Source organism: Cynocephalus volans, chromosome 3 (genome assembly GCF_027409185.1).
Source record: "Cynocephalus volans isolate mCynVol1 chromosome 3, mCynVol1.pri, whole genome shotgun sequence".
NCBI classification, from domain to species: domain Eukaryota; kingdom Metazoa; phylum Chordata; class Mammalia; order Dermoptera; family Cynocephalidae; genus Cynocephalus; species Cynocephalus volans.
The window spans coordinates 172,358,398-172,373,260 of NC_084462.1; the positions used below are offsets into that span (position 1 = coordinate 172,358,398).

Genomic DNA, 14,863 nt, shown 5'->3' on the forward strand with positions numbered 1-14,863 from the left:
TGGCCTCAACCTGCAGATCCAGGGGAGACTCAGGCTTTTCCTGTCTCTTTCAGCCCCCAACTCTACCTCATGCCCCACTGAGGAAAGCTGGTGGTCGGGGCTGGTGATCGTCATTGCCGTATGTTGTGCCTCCCTGGTGTTCCTGACTGTGCTCGTCATCATTTGCTACAAAGCCATAAAACGGTGAGTGCCACCCATGCGCCGGCTCTGAGCCAAGGGCTCGGGCTCCTGCACCCACCTCTATCATTTTTTTTAGTTAAAAAAAAAATTGTTAAATATGTAAGAAGCAGAAACACACATGAACTTCCATGGACCCTCACCCCGATTCAACAGTTATCAAGATTTATATCTGTATATCTATTTCCTTTTTTTCCTTTTATCTTCTTCATTGCTGCAATGTTTTAATGTTCGTCTTAGACATAATACCCCCATCATTTTTAGGGGTTTGATTCCACAAACATTTGATTAGCACTAATTATATGCCAGGCACAGTGTAATACCAAAAAAAAAAAAAAAAAAAAAAATATTGCAAAACACCAAAGAATATAATAGGAGTTGCTAATAATATAACGTTTCTAAGAAAGTTTTTAAAAAATTCCCTGAGGCCCAAAGTTAGAGGGTCCACATTAAGAACAATCGTAACACCCAAAATACTTAATTTTACTCTTTTAATCGATTGTTTATGATTTCACTCTAATAATGTAAAAGCAGGAAGGGTAAACTATCAAGTTAAAAGTCTTAAAACAAGCACATGGTCAGGCACACAGGAAAAAGAGCCATGAAAAGCCAACATCCTGGGAGCGTCCTGCCAAGTGGGCAGAAGGGACAGGACACAGGGCCAGGCAGGGCAGCTCCATGAAGGACAGGCCGTGCCTTCGGCATCTGTCTCCCAACTGAAAACCCTCCTCCTCCCCCAAAGCTCATGCTGCAGGGCAATCTCTGAAAACAATGCTAAATGATACGGGAATGACTGTGGTGTGGGACTGGACTGGGCACTGGACTCGTCTCACCAGTGTTCTCTCAGTTCATCTTTTCCCAATCAGCTCCATTTTGCAGATGAGGAAACTCAGGTTCTAAGGAGTTAGGCAGCTGCCCCGGATGGCACAGCCAGTAAACACTGGAGCCAGAACTAGGAGACTTCAAAGTCCAGCCCTGACCGCAGTGCCGTGTTACTGGCAAGTTTAACTCCAGTGTTGGACTGAGAACAGACCTCCATGTTCTGTCTGACCATCCTCAGAGGTGCGGAAGACGGGTCACCAGGGGTGTGGTGAGGCGTGTCTGTGCCTCTCGGAGGCCAGAAGGACAGACAGAAAGGCCCAAGGCTCTGAGACCCTGTGACTCTGGGCAGGGGCCTGGCCTTGGAAACCAAGGTGGATGCTAGAGTCTCCCAGGGCACAGGGCTAGTCCAGTTCCCAAGTGTTTTGTAGGCACCTACAAGGTGCCAGGCCTGTGGGCACAGGTAAGACCCTGGCTGCACCTACAGATTGCTCACCTAACCATGCAGGGTAGGGGCTGATAAGGGCCACGAGGCTGCGGGAGGTGTTGGCAGCCTGTTGGGGGTGTCCAGCGGAGTCATGGTGAACTCTGATCTGGACTGCACAGCGTTTGAGCTGACAGCCTGCTGGAAGGGAGGAGGGTGTTAAGCAGGGGAGGCACTGCAGGCAAAGGCACCCGTGTGAGCGAAAGCACCAGGAAGACCCTGTGACACAGGAGATGAGGTTGCAGGGAGCCGTGAGCCTGACTGGGGAGGCCACCATTACCAGGCACCATGAGCCACTGAGGGTTTTTGAGGAAGAGTGTGTCCCACCAGGGAATGTGCTGCCAGTCCCCTCAAGAACGACCCCCGACACACACACTGGACCTCCCTGCCCCAATCCTCCCTGAAGAAATGTGCTACCTGCTTCAACCAGAGGAGGAAAGAGAGCATATCAGAGCAAACTCACGTTAATATCTTGCTACAGTAGCGCTGTCCCGCCAAAGCTGTGCTCAGCTTTCAACTGGTTGCGGGGGGTTTCAGCTGTGTGGGGGGATCTCCCAGGAAGGAAGGGTATGGGGGCACCATGCTGAGCTCCCCTCAGAGAAGCCTCCTGTCTGCCCTCTGTCCCCTTCCACTTCTAGCTCCTGGTTCCTGGTCTATCAGCATCCTGGAAAAAAACAGAACTCGCTCCAGACAGCTCTTTCCGGGGGTGGGAGGCGCTTCTTTGGGGTGGGGGTGGGGCTCCTTCCAGGGGAGGGGCATTGAGGGTTTCTTGGGGGGCGTGGGCAGGTCCAGGAGCGAATGGGGCAGTGGCGCTCAGGGACTGGCAGCAGTGGGAGCAGTTAATACCCCTAGGACGACAGGCAAGGGAAGGAAATAGTGCCATGGGGACCTAGTGAGAGCCAGAGACTCATGCTCACCAGGGGAGCTGCCCAGCAGGAGCTATGGTTGGACCTGCCAGAGAAGCAGCCCCAGAACAGGGAGGAAGCGGGAGGAAATGCCCCAGCCTCTCTCCACGCTCTCAGGTCTCCCATGGCCAAACCCTAGAGGCATAAGCAGGGCAATGCAGGAGATACAGTCAGCAAGGTCAGCCTCCTGGGGCCCAGGGCAGGGAGAGAGAGGGGAATGGGCAGCTGGGGTGTAAATGAAGACTGCAGCACTGTCCCTTTTCTGCCCCAGCAGCATGCTCTGCATCCATCACCTGGGGACACGGAGGAATAAGACCCAGCCTTCCTAGGGTGTCCCAGCATGCACAGGCATTCAGTGACAGGAGGGGGCTCTGCCAGACCCACCTAGAAGAAGGCTGGGAGGGAGGCTTAACCCCCCAGGGAGAGAGAAGGAGGCAGCAGATGCCAGGAGCTGGCGTGGGAAAGCAGGGTGCCCTCGCTGCCTCCCAGGCATGGACCTCAGCTGAGACTGTAAGTGATAGCATCTCACCCAGGATCTGCCTGTCTGCATTTCTCTCCAGAGTAAATGGAGGATTTCTTGCTCACAGCCAGTTCTTTTTGGTCAATAATTCATCTGAAACATGCCTTTACTCTCAGTAAACAAAAGTGTCCCATGTCACTGTAAAACCATTAAATGGTAGATTCAGTGATATACCCGTCTTTTTTAAAAAACTCTCACAGCTTCGAGTCCTAGGAGAGGATTTCTGAGACATCTTTGTGAATGGCCCCAACACAGTCTTTTGGATCTAGATGCCTGGGAGGATGGTTCTAGAATCCACTGGGGTAGGAAGGAGGGATTCTAGAGATGCCAGCTTCTGGCCACAGGGCCACAGGCCTCGGCAGGGTGGGAAGAGACTGAGGACTGAGTTACAGATGTGGAAGGTACACCCTGCAGAGCCCTCACATCTGTCCGTGGCCTGGCTGGAGGGGGATAGACCTTTGCAAGAGGTGGCGTCTATTCAGCACTTCCTAGACACAGATTTGGTGAATCAGCACCTCATCCTGTGACTCCACAAACTTTCTCCAAGTCCCAACTCTGCTGGGTGATATGGTGCCCAGGGAGCGCAGAGGCTGGGGGATCCCAGGGGAGGAGCACCTTGCGCAGACTTGCTGGCCAGGAAGATTTCCTAGATGCAGGTGCATCAGTAGGTCCAGGAACTGAGGAAGGGTGTTACTCGTTGGGACTACCACACACAATGGCCCCCAAGTCCCCTGTCAACTACCCAAACTCCAGAGAGTCCCCAGCCATGCGGAGCCCATGCGGTTTGCATGTTGGTGGCCTCGTTGCCCTGAGCTTGTTATGAACAAGTTCTTTATCCACAGCAGGACCCACAGCCCTTAGTGCTCTGCACCCTTGTGCCCAACACCCAGGCCACCTCCTCAACCCTAGGCCTGACCTGCACATGTTTCAGACAGCAGGACAGTTTCTCTGAAACTGTTACAAGAACCAGGACCGGGAGTCAAGACCCCCAAGTTCTATTCCCAGCCCCAGCACAGCTCAGCAACGTCCCTTCCGTCTGTGGATCTACTTCCCTTCTCTGTGAAATGAGGTCCTCCAAGTCTCCGTCCAGCTCCCCAAGCCTTTGTTTCCCATCCCAAGATCGCAGGCGGCCCACCATCCCTCGGTCCTTCCATCGCTCAGATAATTAAGGACCACAGTGCTCATCAGGGTGGGAGATGCAATAATCCTGCAGAGTCCTGGAGATATAGCTCCGGGGTGCCCGCTGCCAGGTAGGAGAGCCAGGCAGGGAGAGGGAGACACCCTGTGGACTCTCACGGAGGAGGCCACTCTCCTGGTGTGGCATTTGCAGCTTCTCTGACGATCACATCCTTCACGTGTCTCACCTTCCTCGGCTGTCCACGGCGTACATCTTTACCTTATGCCATCGTTTACCATTAAGTCACTTGACAGCCATTTCCTTCTCATTGACAGGGTATTGGCTAAAAGACCAATAAGAGGCTGCAGAACAGGGCGGCCGATCCTGCAGATCTTTAATTGCAGGCACTAAGCAAGCATGCTGCTTCCTGGGCGTGGCCTTGAGTGTGCACGCCTGAGCTTGCCTTTGTACCCCCATGTTGCTGGGCACTCGGCTCGTCAGCTGCTCGTGGTCAAGCCACTTCCTGGAGAACAAACACTTTTGAGTGCTCAACTCTCTTTGATGGTGACTTAGAAAACCCTTGACCAGCACGTGGCTGCTCAGGAAGTCATCGTTGGCCCACAGATACTTATTGAACATCTACTATGTGCTGGGGACGATACCAGGCACCAGGGATGTAGAGAGATGCAGTGGAGGAAGCAGTTTAAGCACGCAGACCAGTGATTTAAGAGACTATAGGGGCTAGGAAGAGGGAAAAAAGCAAAGGAGACAGGGTAATTGGGGAAAGGAGGTCGGGAAAGGGGTTGCTCCTGCCTCCCAAAGAGTCAGGCATGTAGTGTGTGCCTTTTAAAAGAGCTTAATGATTGGAAAGTATGATTAGGGCTTTGCACATTCATTACTACCTTTTAATTTAATTTTTATTTTTATCGAAGTAATACATGGACAGAGTTTAAAATGTCAGCTGTGCCACAGGGCTATTAAGACAAACAGCCTCCCGACTTACTCCTCTTCTCCCCCAAGCCTCCTTGAGAGGCAACCACTTTTAACTGTTAGCTGTTTCTCCTGGTATTTCTCTCCATGTTCTAAGTGATGCATATACCACTCTTTGAAGTTTCCTTCTATTTAAAATATTATCCATTGACTTTCCGCTATGGGAGAGGCAAGGATCAGCACCCTTGCAACAGAGACACACGAAACTCTTCTCTGCCCATCCTCCACCTATGGATAGCTCCAGTGCGGGGTCGGTGTCCATTCAGTGTTGACCTTAGCAGGACAATGTAAACGTTGCTCACAGCTGAGCCACGCAGGGTGCTATGATTTGCTTCCTTTCCTGGAGTTAACAGTGCCTCTCCAGGTGGACTGGTGAGCCTGTGGCCCAGCTGTTGGGCTATGATTATCCTCTCCAACAGCCTTCCAAGCTGGATGGTTCTAACGAGGCTCCTCTCTGGGAACTTACTCTATTCAGCTCTCTCCCTCTCTCTCTCACATCGCTTTTAGCTTAATTACTTCGTGGGTTTTATCGCAAGTCTTTCCTGAACCATAGACTCGATAGAAAATCAGTGAAATGAGTTTTCTGTTTATAATTTACATTATTTTGGGAGCTTTGGGGTGGCCCAGAGAAGGGTTAGTTGTTACTGAATGTGTGGCTTGTAGTGAAGACCTGATTACCTGGGGCAGCTGGAATGCTAGGGAAGAGTGGAGGTGAGTTTCCCATGGAGTCTGAGCCAGAGTAAGCCTCCACCGTCATGGTCAACCCCTTGTTTGACAGATGGCTCAGGTCCCAGAGGCTTCCAGCCCTGTTCACTGAGCACTCAGGAAGCTCTCTCTGGTCAGTGCCTGGTTCCTTTCCCTTCTAATTGAATCCTTACTGCTCCCCACTCAAGACCCGACTCCAGTACCACCTCCTCTGAGATGCCACCCTGGACTTGTGTAGATCTCTCTGTTCCCTGCCTAAATGCTGGAGCTGGAGCTCTCCCTGAGTTTACGATTCTTCTTTCTGCTGTAATTAGTTTCACACGTTGGTGTTCACATGGCGTGTGCTCACGCGCGCATGTGTGAGTGCTGGTGCGCGCGCACGCACACACACGCACGCACACACGTCAGATGGGGAGCGGTCATCTTCTGGTCCTTCTCATCTCTCTCCCCGACAGCACCTGGCACGGCGCCCGGCATGTAGCTACTACTCGGTGACTGTTTCTGTGGCATGAATAGAGGCTTGTTTATATAGACTTGCCAGATTCCACCTTTGAAATTGGCAAACTCTATTTAGAATTGCAGTATATCCATTTTTTTCTCTATCTGGGTAGGTGAAGTAGAATCTGCTTTAGGAGTAAATGTCATGTGCCCAGTTTTAAATGCCTGGCCGTCACCACCCCCCCAGTTTTGGTTTCCTCGATCCTCTGCCATCTCTGCTCCCTTCCCTCCCAGTTTCCTCAGTCTTCTCCCCCATACGCTGCTCGAGTGCGGGCACACTGAGTCAGCGCCACCCCCCCATGCTTCTGAGTGGCACGGCCTCCATCCCACCTGTGCATGACACACTCTCAGGCTGCGAACGCCGTGGAGGAGCCCCCCCTCCACCTGCCACCTCCTCGTCCTCCCCACAGGACACACCTCCTATGTCAGGGGCCAGCCCAGCCCTGTCCTCCCCCATCCGCTGCCCTGGCCTCTAGCTGAACTTCAGAGTCAAGGCCAGAAGAGGGGCGTGGGGGGGGGTGGAGAAGGTAGGCTGGGTCCGGAAGCCAGCAGTGAGGACCAGGAATTCAGGACAGGAGGGGAACCTCTTCATCCATCCTCAACTGGCCATCAACTTTCAGGAGCACGAAATTCACCTTGAATGCATCTACTGCATCTTGGATCCTTGGGATCTTGAGAATGGAGTTATCTCATGGGCCAGGTGGGGCCCGATGCAGTGACTGGGTGCTTGAGACCTAGCTGTTCCCATCTGTCCATCTCCCTGCTGCCCGTGTATGCACCTACAGCAGCACCACCCCCACACGCCCCAGAGCCATCTGCCTGGCTGGGAATCCCTATCGCCACATCTGGTTGTACTGCCAGCCAAGCGGAAGTTAGTCTACTCCGAGGAAGGGCCTCTTTGGGTCGGGAGCTGAGCACTGCCGCACAGCCTTGGCTGCTCAGAGGCCATCTTACATCCTTTGGTACCTTGGCTGGGCTCCAGAAGCTGGCGCCTGTGCTTTTTTGCAGAACTGGGACTCAATCCTGTGACTCCCAGGCCAGCACCTTTCCCCAGGCCTCACTGCCATTCTAGCTTTTCCCTGGTCAACACAAGGCTTCCTTTGAGTCCCAGATGCCACCATTATCTCTCACCATCATCACCACAATCCTCCCACCAAGAAGAGAGCAGGTCAAGAGGGGCTGAGGCTCGGGGGCTTGGGGCATCCTGACCTGCTTTGGGCTTATGTGTTCACCCCCAGGAGACCCACCCGCTGTGATGGGCGATAAACAACCCCCCTGGCGGGGAGAGACAGACAACAGGATGAGCCTCCACCCAGCGTCCTGGGGCAGTGGGGCCATGCAGACGTGCCACTGACAGAGCTAAGCAGGCCAAGGGTGTGCTCAGGCCGGCTGATGGCAGACCCAGGCGGGCCCCTGCTTCTTGGGGCCTCTTTCTGAGTCTGGGAGCTCTGATGGACAGGCCATTTCTCAGTCACAGACACCATCTGCAGACCCCTTGTTTGCTTCAGGAGCCCCCTATGTTAACCAGGCTGTACTGGGCAGGCATCCCCGATGGTGCCCATAGTGACCACACTGGGGTGGGCTGGCCCGGGGCAGTGGGCCCTCCTTCCTACCTGACCTCGCCAGCCCCTGGACACAGAGGAACCCAGGCTGGCATGAGCATCCAGGGGCTCAGAACAGGCTTGAACTATCCCTGCCTCTACTGGAAACCTGCCTCTAGGAAGAACAGATGGCTTTATGTTCCTGTCGCCAGTGAAAGTTTTTCGTGACAGTAAAACCAGGTGAAGGGACGGTTTTTGAGACCTAGGCCTGGTATTCAAGGGCGCTCCCACATTTGGTAGCTGCCTGTCCCCACTGGTTCTGTTGCCTGGTAAGGTCACATCCACTCAGCTTAAGGTCACATCCACTCAGAGGTGTTCCCTGACCCCCAATCTAGAGGGGGATGGGAGGGGGACGTTGTCCCTGGAGCCCAGGAGGCAGGTGCCCAGACCCCAGTGAGATGGGAGCCATCTGGGCTGCCTCTGCTCCCAGTCTCTCCAGCAGGGATCTCCATCCCAGTGCCATTCTGGCATTTCAGGGGCTTGAAGGACAGTCACCAAGGCCCGAGCTAGCTTGTAGGTCCCCTGTCCTGGGCTCTGTGTGCCACCGGCGTCCTTTCTCCAGCATGCAGGCTGGGAAGGACTTTTCCCTGAAATAAATCCCAGGCTGCAGAGCAGGATTGCAGGGGAAAGGGAGTGTCATGGGCTGTGAGGGCCCTGCCCCGGCCCTGCCGAGCTCACAGCCCCCAGGGAGAAGGCACGCCCAGGAGGCTCACAGGCGCCAGTTCCGCGACTGCCCAGCATGGGAGGCTGCACCAGTGAGCCTGGGAGATGGCTCCCAGCTGGCTGCACTGAGCATGGGGACCTTTGCCCAGTCACGGAGGCTGGAAATGGGGCTGCTGCTGCTCACAGTCACACCCTCAGCAGCCCCGAAAGGTTTCCTCTGGCTTCTTGACTCAAGTGTGGGGAAGTCTGCAGTCTACTGAGGAGGCTTATTGTGGAACTGTGTGTGTGTGCACGCGTGTGGGTGTACGAGCATGTGTTCCTGTGTATGTGTATGTACATATGGATGTGTGGGTGTGTATATGCATGGCTGTCTGTGCACGGGTGCACATGTGTGGATATGTAGTGTGTGTGTGTGCGCATGTGTGGGTGGGTGGGCGGTGGGGAGGATGAATGCCTTCAGAAGAGGGAAGTCTGCGACCTTTAACCTTCATTTCATTGAAAACAAAGACTTCCAGGGCTGCGTGAGATGGGAAGCCAGCTGGGCAGCCCCCTTCTCAGACTCCTCAGAGCTGTTCTGTGTCTCCACCTCCCCTGCGGAGCAGCAGGCTGGGGTGGAAGCTGTCACACCATTGTCAGCTGGGACCAGACCCCCCGCCCACCCCCCACCCCCTCCCCCTCCCCCTTCCTCCTCCCCTACCCCGGTGGAGGCGCAGTTTCCACGGAGGCCCCTGGCGACAGCTGGCATGTGCAGCGCTCTCTGAGAAGAGACACAGAGCACCTGCTGCTTGCGAAGCCCAGGGCAGGGGAGAGGAGGTCTCAAGGTGGGGGGCCCGCCCACCTACAGGCAGGAATCCTGGGCCTGGCGAGGACAAGCTCACTTCCCTTTCTCTTGGTTTCCAGGAACCATGCCCTTTAGGGAGCCCTCTGTGACCCTGTCTTCCTGGACCGGGTGGAAGTGTCTCTCCGTGGAGTAGCGGGACCGGCCCAGGCTGCCGGCTCACAGAGCCACAGGGCCAGGCTGGGCCCAGCAACTCTCCGGCATTTCCGGAGCCTCACAGGGCACATGTTAGGTAGGACCCGTGTGCAGACTGCGAAAGCTGCCGAGATGGGACAGGAGCCGCTCCCCGACACCCTCCTGCTAGCAGCTCCAAGAGCTAACAGACACTCACTGCGTGCCAGCCGCTCGACTAAGTGCTTGACACGTATTAATATATTTAATCCTTCCAAAAAGCCTATGAAATGGACATCATTCTTGTGCTCCTTTATAGACGAGGAAACTGAGGCATAGAGAGGTGACATAGCTTACCCAAGGTCATACAGCCAGAAAGTGATGGAGCAGGGGTTTTCTGAGCCATGACATCTGCCTCCAGCACTTCCGCAGTGTCACCCTGAAGCGTGCGCTGGTGAAAGGCTGGGGGTGGGGGTGCAGAGGGAGAGCTGCCTTCTGCTCGAGGTGAAGTCCGGCTTCTGATGGGCTCCACCGAAGCCCAGAAAGGCTTTAGGAGCGGGTTAGGGCAGCAGCCCAGGGAGCAGGGTGGTTGGGGACTCAGCTCCGGTGGCAGGAGGGGAGCAGACCAAGTCTACTACTCAGGGAAGACCTTGGAATGCCACCCTCTCCCCTCACCATGTGCAGGCTCCAGAATGCTCCTGTCTGGGGCTGTGCCAGCCAAAGTTGCCTTCTTTGCTGCTAGACACCCCTGCCCACCCCCCTGGTCCCCTTTCCTGTCCAGGAACCTGGCTGAGCAGCTGGAAGGCCTGGGGCCACCTACTTTCCCTGTCCCACAGGTGCCCTCCTGCCAGGCTTGCTTACCACCTAGACCTTCAGAGCCACCTTTCCCCCTCAGGCCCCAGAAGGACAAAAGGGCCTCACAGGCCCACAGCCTGGCTTTAGAAATCTCTCCCCTTCTGCCCAAAGAAAACCTGATGACTCCCTAAAAGAGTTGTCTCACCCCAAAACGGGCAGAAACGTTATGCCCTCCAGACTCTGCCCATTTCCATGTGAGCTGCAACCCTTTAAGGCCCTTAAGCCTTGTCTCCTACAACCTGGCGTGTGCAGTTGATTTTTTAGACCTAAGCCCAAGATTTAATATTAAGGAGAAATGCAGCGTGGGCTTAGGCGCAGAGTTTCTTGTCTTTTAATACTTTCTGTAATCCTGATTCTGACGTCCATTTACTCCTTGTATGTTGATGATAAATCTATCCTTCTTAAGTCCATTGCTGCCTCATGGGGGGCAGCACAGGGTACAATTATAAGGAAATGCCCCTGCCCACCCGAAATTTGCTCACTTGTCCAAATTTTCCAGGCCATGCAAATTCTGAGTGGTTAGTCAGGGCCACCTAGCAATTCAGAGCTGCTTAAGTCTTCCTGAAAGGGATAGGCAGGGCAGGAAGTGGGGGAAGGGGACAGAGGGCAGAGCTTGGCTGCAGAGGCCATCATTTCCCACAGGGCCCATCACAAACAAGGCAGCACGGTTGAGCCCTGCAAACCCGGGGGTTCCAGGAGCATCTGCGAGCATCTACATAAATGGCATTCTCAGATCCCATCACATGGGATTTACTGGGTTAAAGTGGGCTTGGTATGGGTTTCTTGGAAGATTCTGCAGATCTTCTGTGAATCTCTGAAAGCAGGGTGGAGGAAGGCTTTCCCAAGCCAACTGGACCACAGAGGACAGAGGGAATGCCTGCTGGGAAGGCTGGTTTAATGGGAAGATGTTTGGACCAGGACATGGTGGAAGTGCGTGGTGGTCCAGGCCCCACCACAAACCAGCTGGGGCCCACTGAGCAAATCGCAGCCCTCCCTAAGCCTCAGTTTCCCCATGAGATGACTCCCTTAACTCTAGGCCTAGCTTCTTCAGGGAATGAGGAAATCCCTGTGACGGAGAGTGCTTTACACAAGCATGATACCATGGGAGGAAGGTGGGTTTGCATCCTGCATTTCTAGAAGGAGCCACAGTGGCTAGGCTTGAACAGCCAGAGTGAGCACAACTGGTTTCTTCACATGCGTGGTGAGCTGCCTGTGCTGCAAGAGAAAAGGGAGTAGTTCATAGATTTGATCCTCGTGTGTTGTTGCTGAGTAGGCCTGGAAATCCCACCCATGAAACTACTGATAATCGCCTCACAGACCCTCCCTTCCCTGAACTAATTCAGTCAGACCTTTATCCCATAGGCATCAGACTAATCACCAAGTTCCAGCCTTTCTCACAATGGCTTTGGAGAGGCTCTGGGGACCTTTGAGAAGGCAGAAGCAATCAATCCCTGGGCTTCTGATGATGACCATAAATGTTCCTTTTGGACAGCACTCAGCAAGGGCCAGTTCAGGCTCTGCCCCAACACCCCTGGGGACACAGGAGCTACGGCCCCATGGGGATCGGATCCACCCAAGAGACAGCAGCATTGTGGTGTGGAATTGGGCTATGCAGAATGTACATCCTAGACCAGGAGGGTATGGACACAGGCTGGAGGCCAGAGCCTTCCTGAGTGACTTGAGGGAGGAAGTGGGATTTGAGCCAGACCAGAAAGTAGCAATGTGAGTGATTTCAGAACCTCAGCAGGTGAGCACAAGCCTTCTCAAAGCCGCCTTCCCAGCCGTCCTGATCCTGTGTATACATGGGAGGAGTCGTTCTCGGGCCCAAGTGACCTCTGGAATGAGCTTCAAATGGCTCTATGTGAAGTGTTCAGGAATCACTGGTGTATACTGACTAATGTAATTTGGATATTCACCACCATCATCACCACCACCACTGTCAACCCAACCACTACCACTACCATTACCATTACCATCACTGTCAGCATTGCCATTATCACTACCATGTCCACCACTGTCATCATCATTACCACCTCCACCACTGTCATCATCACCGTTACCACCACCACCACCGTCATCATCACCGTTACCACCTCCACCACCGTCATCATCACCATTACCACCTCCACCACCGTCATCATCACCATTACCTCCTCCACCACCGTCATCATCACCATTACCACCTCCACCACCGTCATCATCACCATTACCACCTCCACCACTGTCATCATCACCATTACCACCTCCACCACCGTCATCACCGTTATCATCTCCACCACTGTCATCACCATTACCACCTCCACCACCGTCATCATTACCATTACCACCACCACCACTGTCATCACCATTACCACCTCCACCACCATCATCATCACCATTACCACCTCCACCACCGTCATCACTGATACCACCTCCACCACCGTCATCATCACCTTTACCACCTCCACCACCGTCATCATCACCATTACCACCTCCACCACCGTCATCATCACCATTACCACCTCCACCACCGTCATCATCACCGTTACCACCTCCACCACCGTCATCATCACCGTTACCACCTCACCACCATCATCATCACCGTTACCACCTCACCACCATCATCATCACCGTTACCACCTCCACCGCTATCGTCACCACCGGCATCACTGTCACCACCACTATCAAACCCAACCATAACCAACATTACCCTTATCATTGCTATTATCACCACCATCATCAGCATCACCAGCATCACCATCATCACCAGCATCACCATCATCACCATCATCACCATCATCACCATCACCATTACCATTGCCACCACCACCATTACCATTGCCACCACCACCATAACCATCACCATCACCATTATAACCACTATTACCACCAGCATCACCATTACCACCATCCCCTTTGTCACATTTTTTATTTGCCTTTGACCACACAGAGGCAAGACTGCAGAATCCAGCCACTGGCACCTCCCTTCTATGAACTGTCTACACCCACAAATATTCATCTTCATGTCTGTCTGCTCATAATGAAAGAAATCAGTCAAAGCCTTGCCATGTACCAGGCTGACCATACACTCTCACTTGTCCAGAACAATCCCAATTCATGCCTGTTGTCTAGCTTCATTATTAATAGCTCCCCTCTTTCACTCATCTGTGCCCTGGTTTTCATGACTAATTGTGTGGTCACCCTAGATAAGACCACATCAGCTTCTCATTGACCCCACAAGAACTAGCAGCCCAAGGATGCTTACCCAGAAGAGTACCTAGTGGGCTTCCTTCTGGGACTCTCGGGGAGCGTGAATGCTAGCTGGGAGGTTACACCCCCACAGTCACTGATTACTAATGTGTCCCTGCCTCCCCCTCCCTTGCCTTCCCTGCCCCTCTACCCGCTTCCAGGAAACCACTGCGAAAAGATGAAAATGGCACCAGTGTTGCTGAGTACCCTATGAGCTCCTCACAGAGCAACAAAGGGGTGGATGTGAACAACGCAGTGGTGTGAGTCTGCAGGCTCTGGACCCACTGGCCAAAGGGACACCTTGGTGGCACTAGTGGACATGGGAAAGCAGGTGGACACAAGCAGATACTAGGCTTGTCCAGGACATTATTGCCTCCCGAAGAAGAAATCATCCTCTTCCCAGGCTTGCTGCCCGTCAGCCCGTGCACTGGCAGGGCCACTCAGATGCCAGGCTGAGCCCGGCTCACCCTGCATGCAGCACCTCGGGCAGCAGCTCCCCCCGAGCCTCCCCACATCTGCCTCCTTGTCTTGTGTCTGACCTGTGGACTGTGCCCAGCTGCTGTCCAAAGCACGTGCACTGGCAAAGGCAAGGGTGTCTGTCTGCTGGGGCTGGGAGGCATGTTCCTTCAACCCAAAGAAAAGTGACCCAGGGGCCCACTCCCCTGCCTGAAAATGTCTCCTCCTCCCAGGAAGCCCACCTGCTCCTCTATAGATGTTCCCAACAGAAGCCATCAGCACAGCCATGAGACAGACGTCCCCTTTCAAAGGTGCTTCCCACACATCTGTCTGTCACCCCAACTGCAATTGTCTTCAGCCTTCAGGGCCTGCCTTGTCCCTCCCATCCCCCTGACACCCCAGGCCCTTGGCTCCTGACTGCCTGCCACGGAGCCAGCAAAACACCCTCCTCAGCAGACAAAGGGGCTCGTTTACACTTGGGGCAAAATGGCTTGCTGAACCCTAGGCCAAGGACCACCAGGGAAGGGCAGAGGCCACTGCGTCTGTTCATTCTCACGCCTGACCCCATAGGAACCAATGCGTCTGTGTGAGCCAGGTCCTGCCGTAGTCGGCAGAGGCCATCACTTGTGCCAAACCCACTGCGGGCGCTCTGTGCTAGGCCAATGCTGGCCTGGCACCGGGTCTCCCCGACAGTCCCCTGAGGCCTGACCATGGCACTCTGACCCTCTCCGAGAGTCAGCCAGTTCCCCCACACCCAGGAGGATGTGGTGGTCTTCCAATGCCTCCGTGTAAATGTCTCTTTCCATGGTCTTATGCTCTAAAAGTGCTGAACCCTCCAGAGTGGCTAGAGGAGGGAGGGGACAAGTGGATGGGAGAAGAGGAGCCCTCCAGGCTTG

General features: G+C 54.2%; 1 protein-coding gene across 1 annotated transcript in view; it reads left to right on the forward strand.

Moving 5' to 3' along the window:
• The window catches only part of PRIMA1 (proline rich membrane anchor 1), a 59,106-nt gene extending 45,331 nt beyond the window's left edge, over positions 1-13,775 (forward strand). The window contains exons 3-4 of the mRNA XM_063088491.1: positions 54-183; positions 13,673-13,775. Coding sequence (XP_062944561.1) covers positions 54-183; positions 13,673-13,775 — 233 coding nt within the window. The remainder of the gene's footprint in view (positions 1-53; positions 184-13,672) is intronic.
• The last annotated feature ends 1,088 nt before the right edge of the window (positions 13,776-14,863 follow it).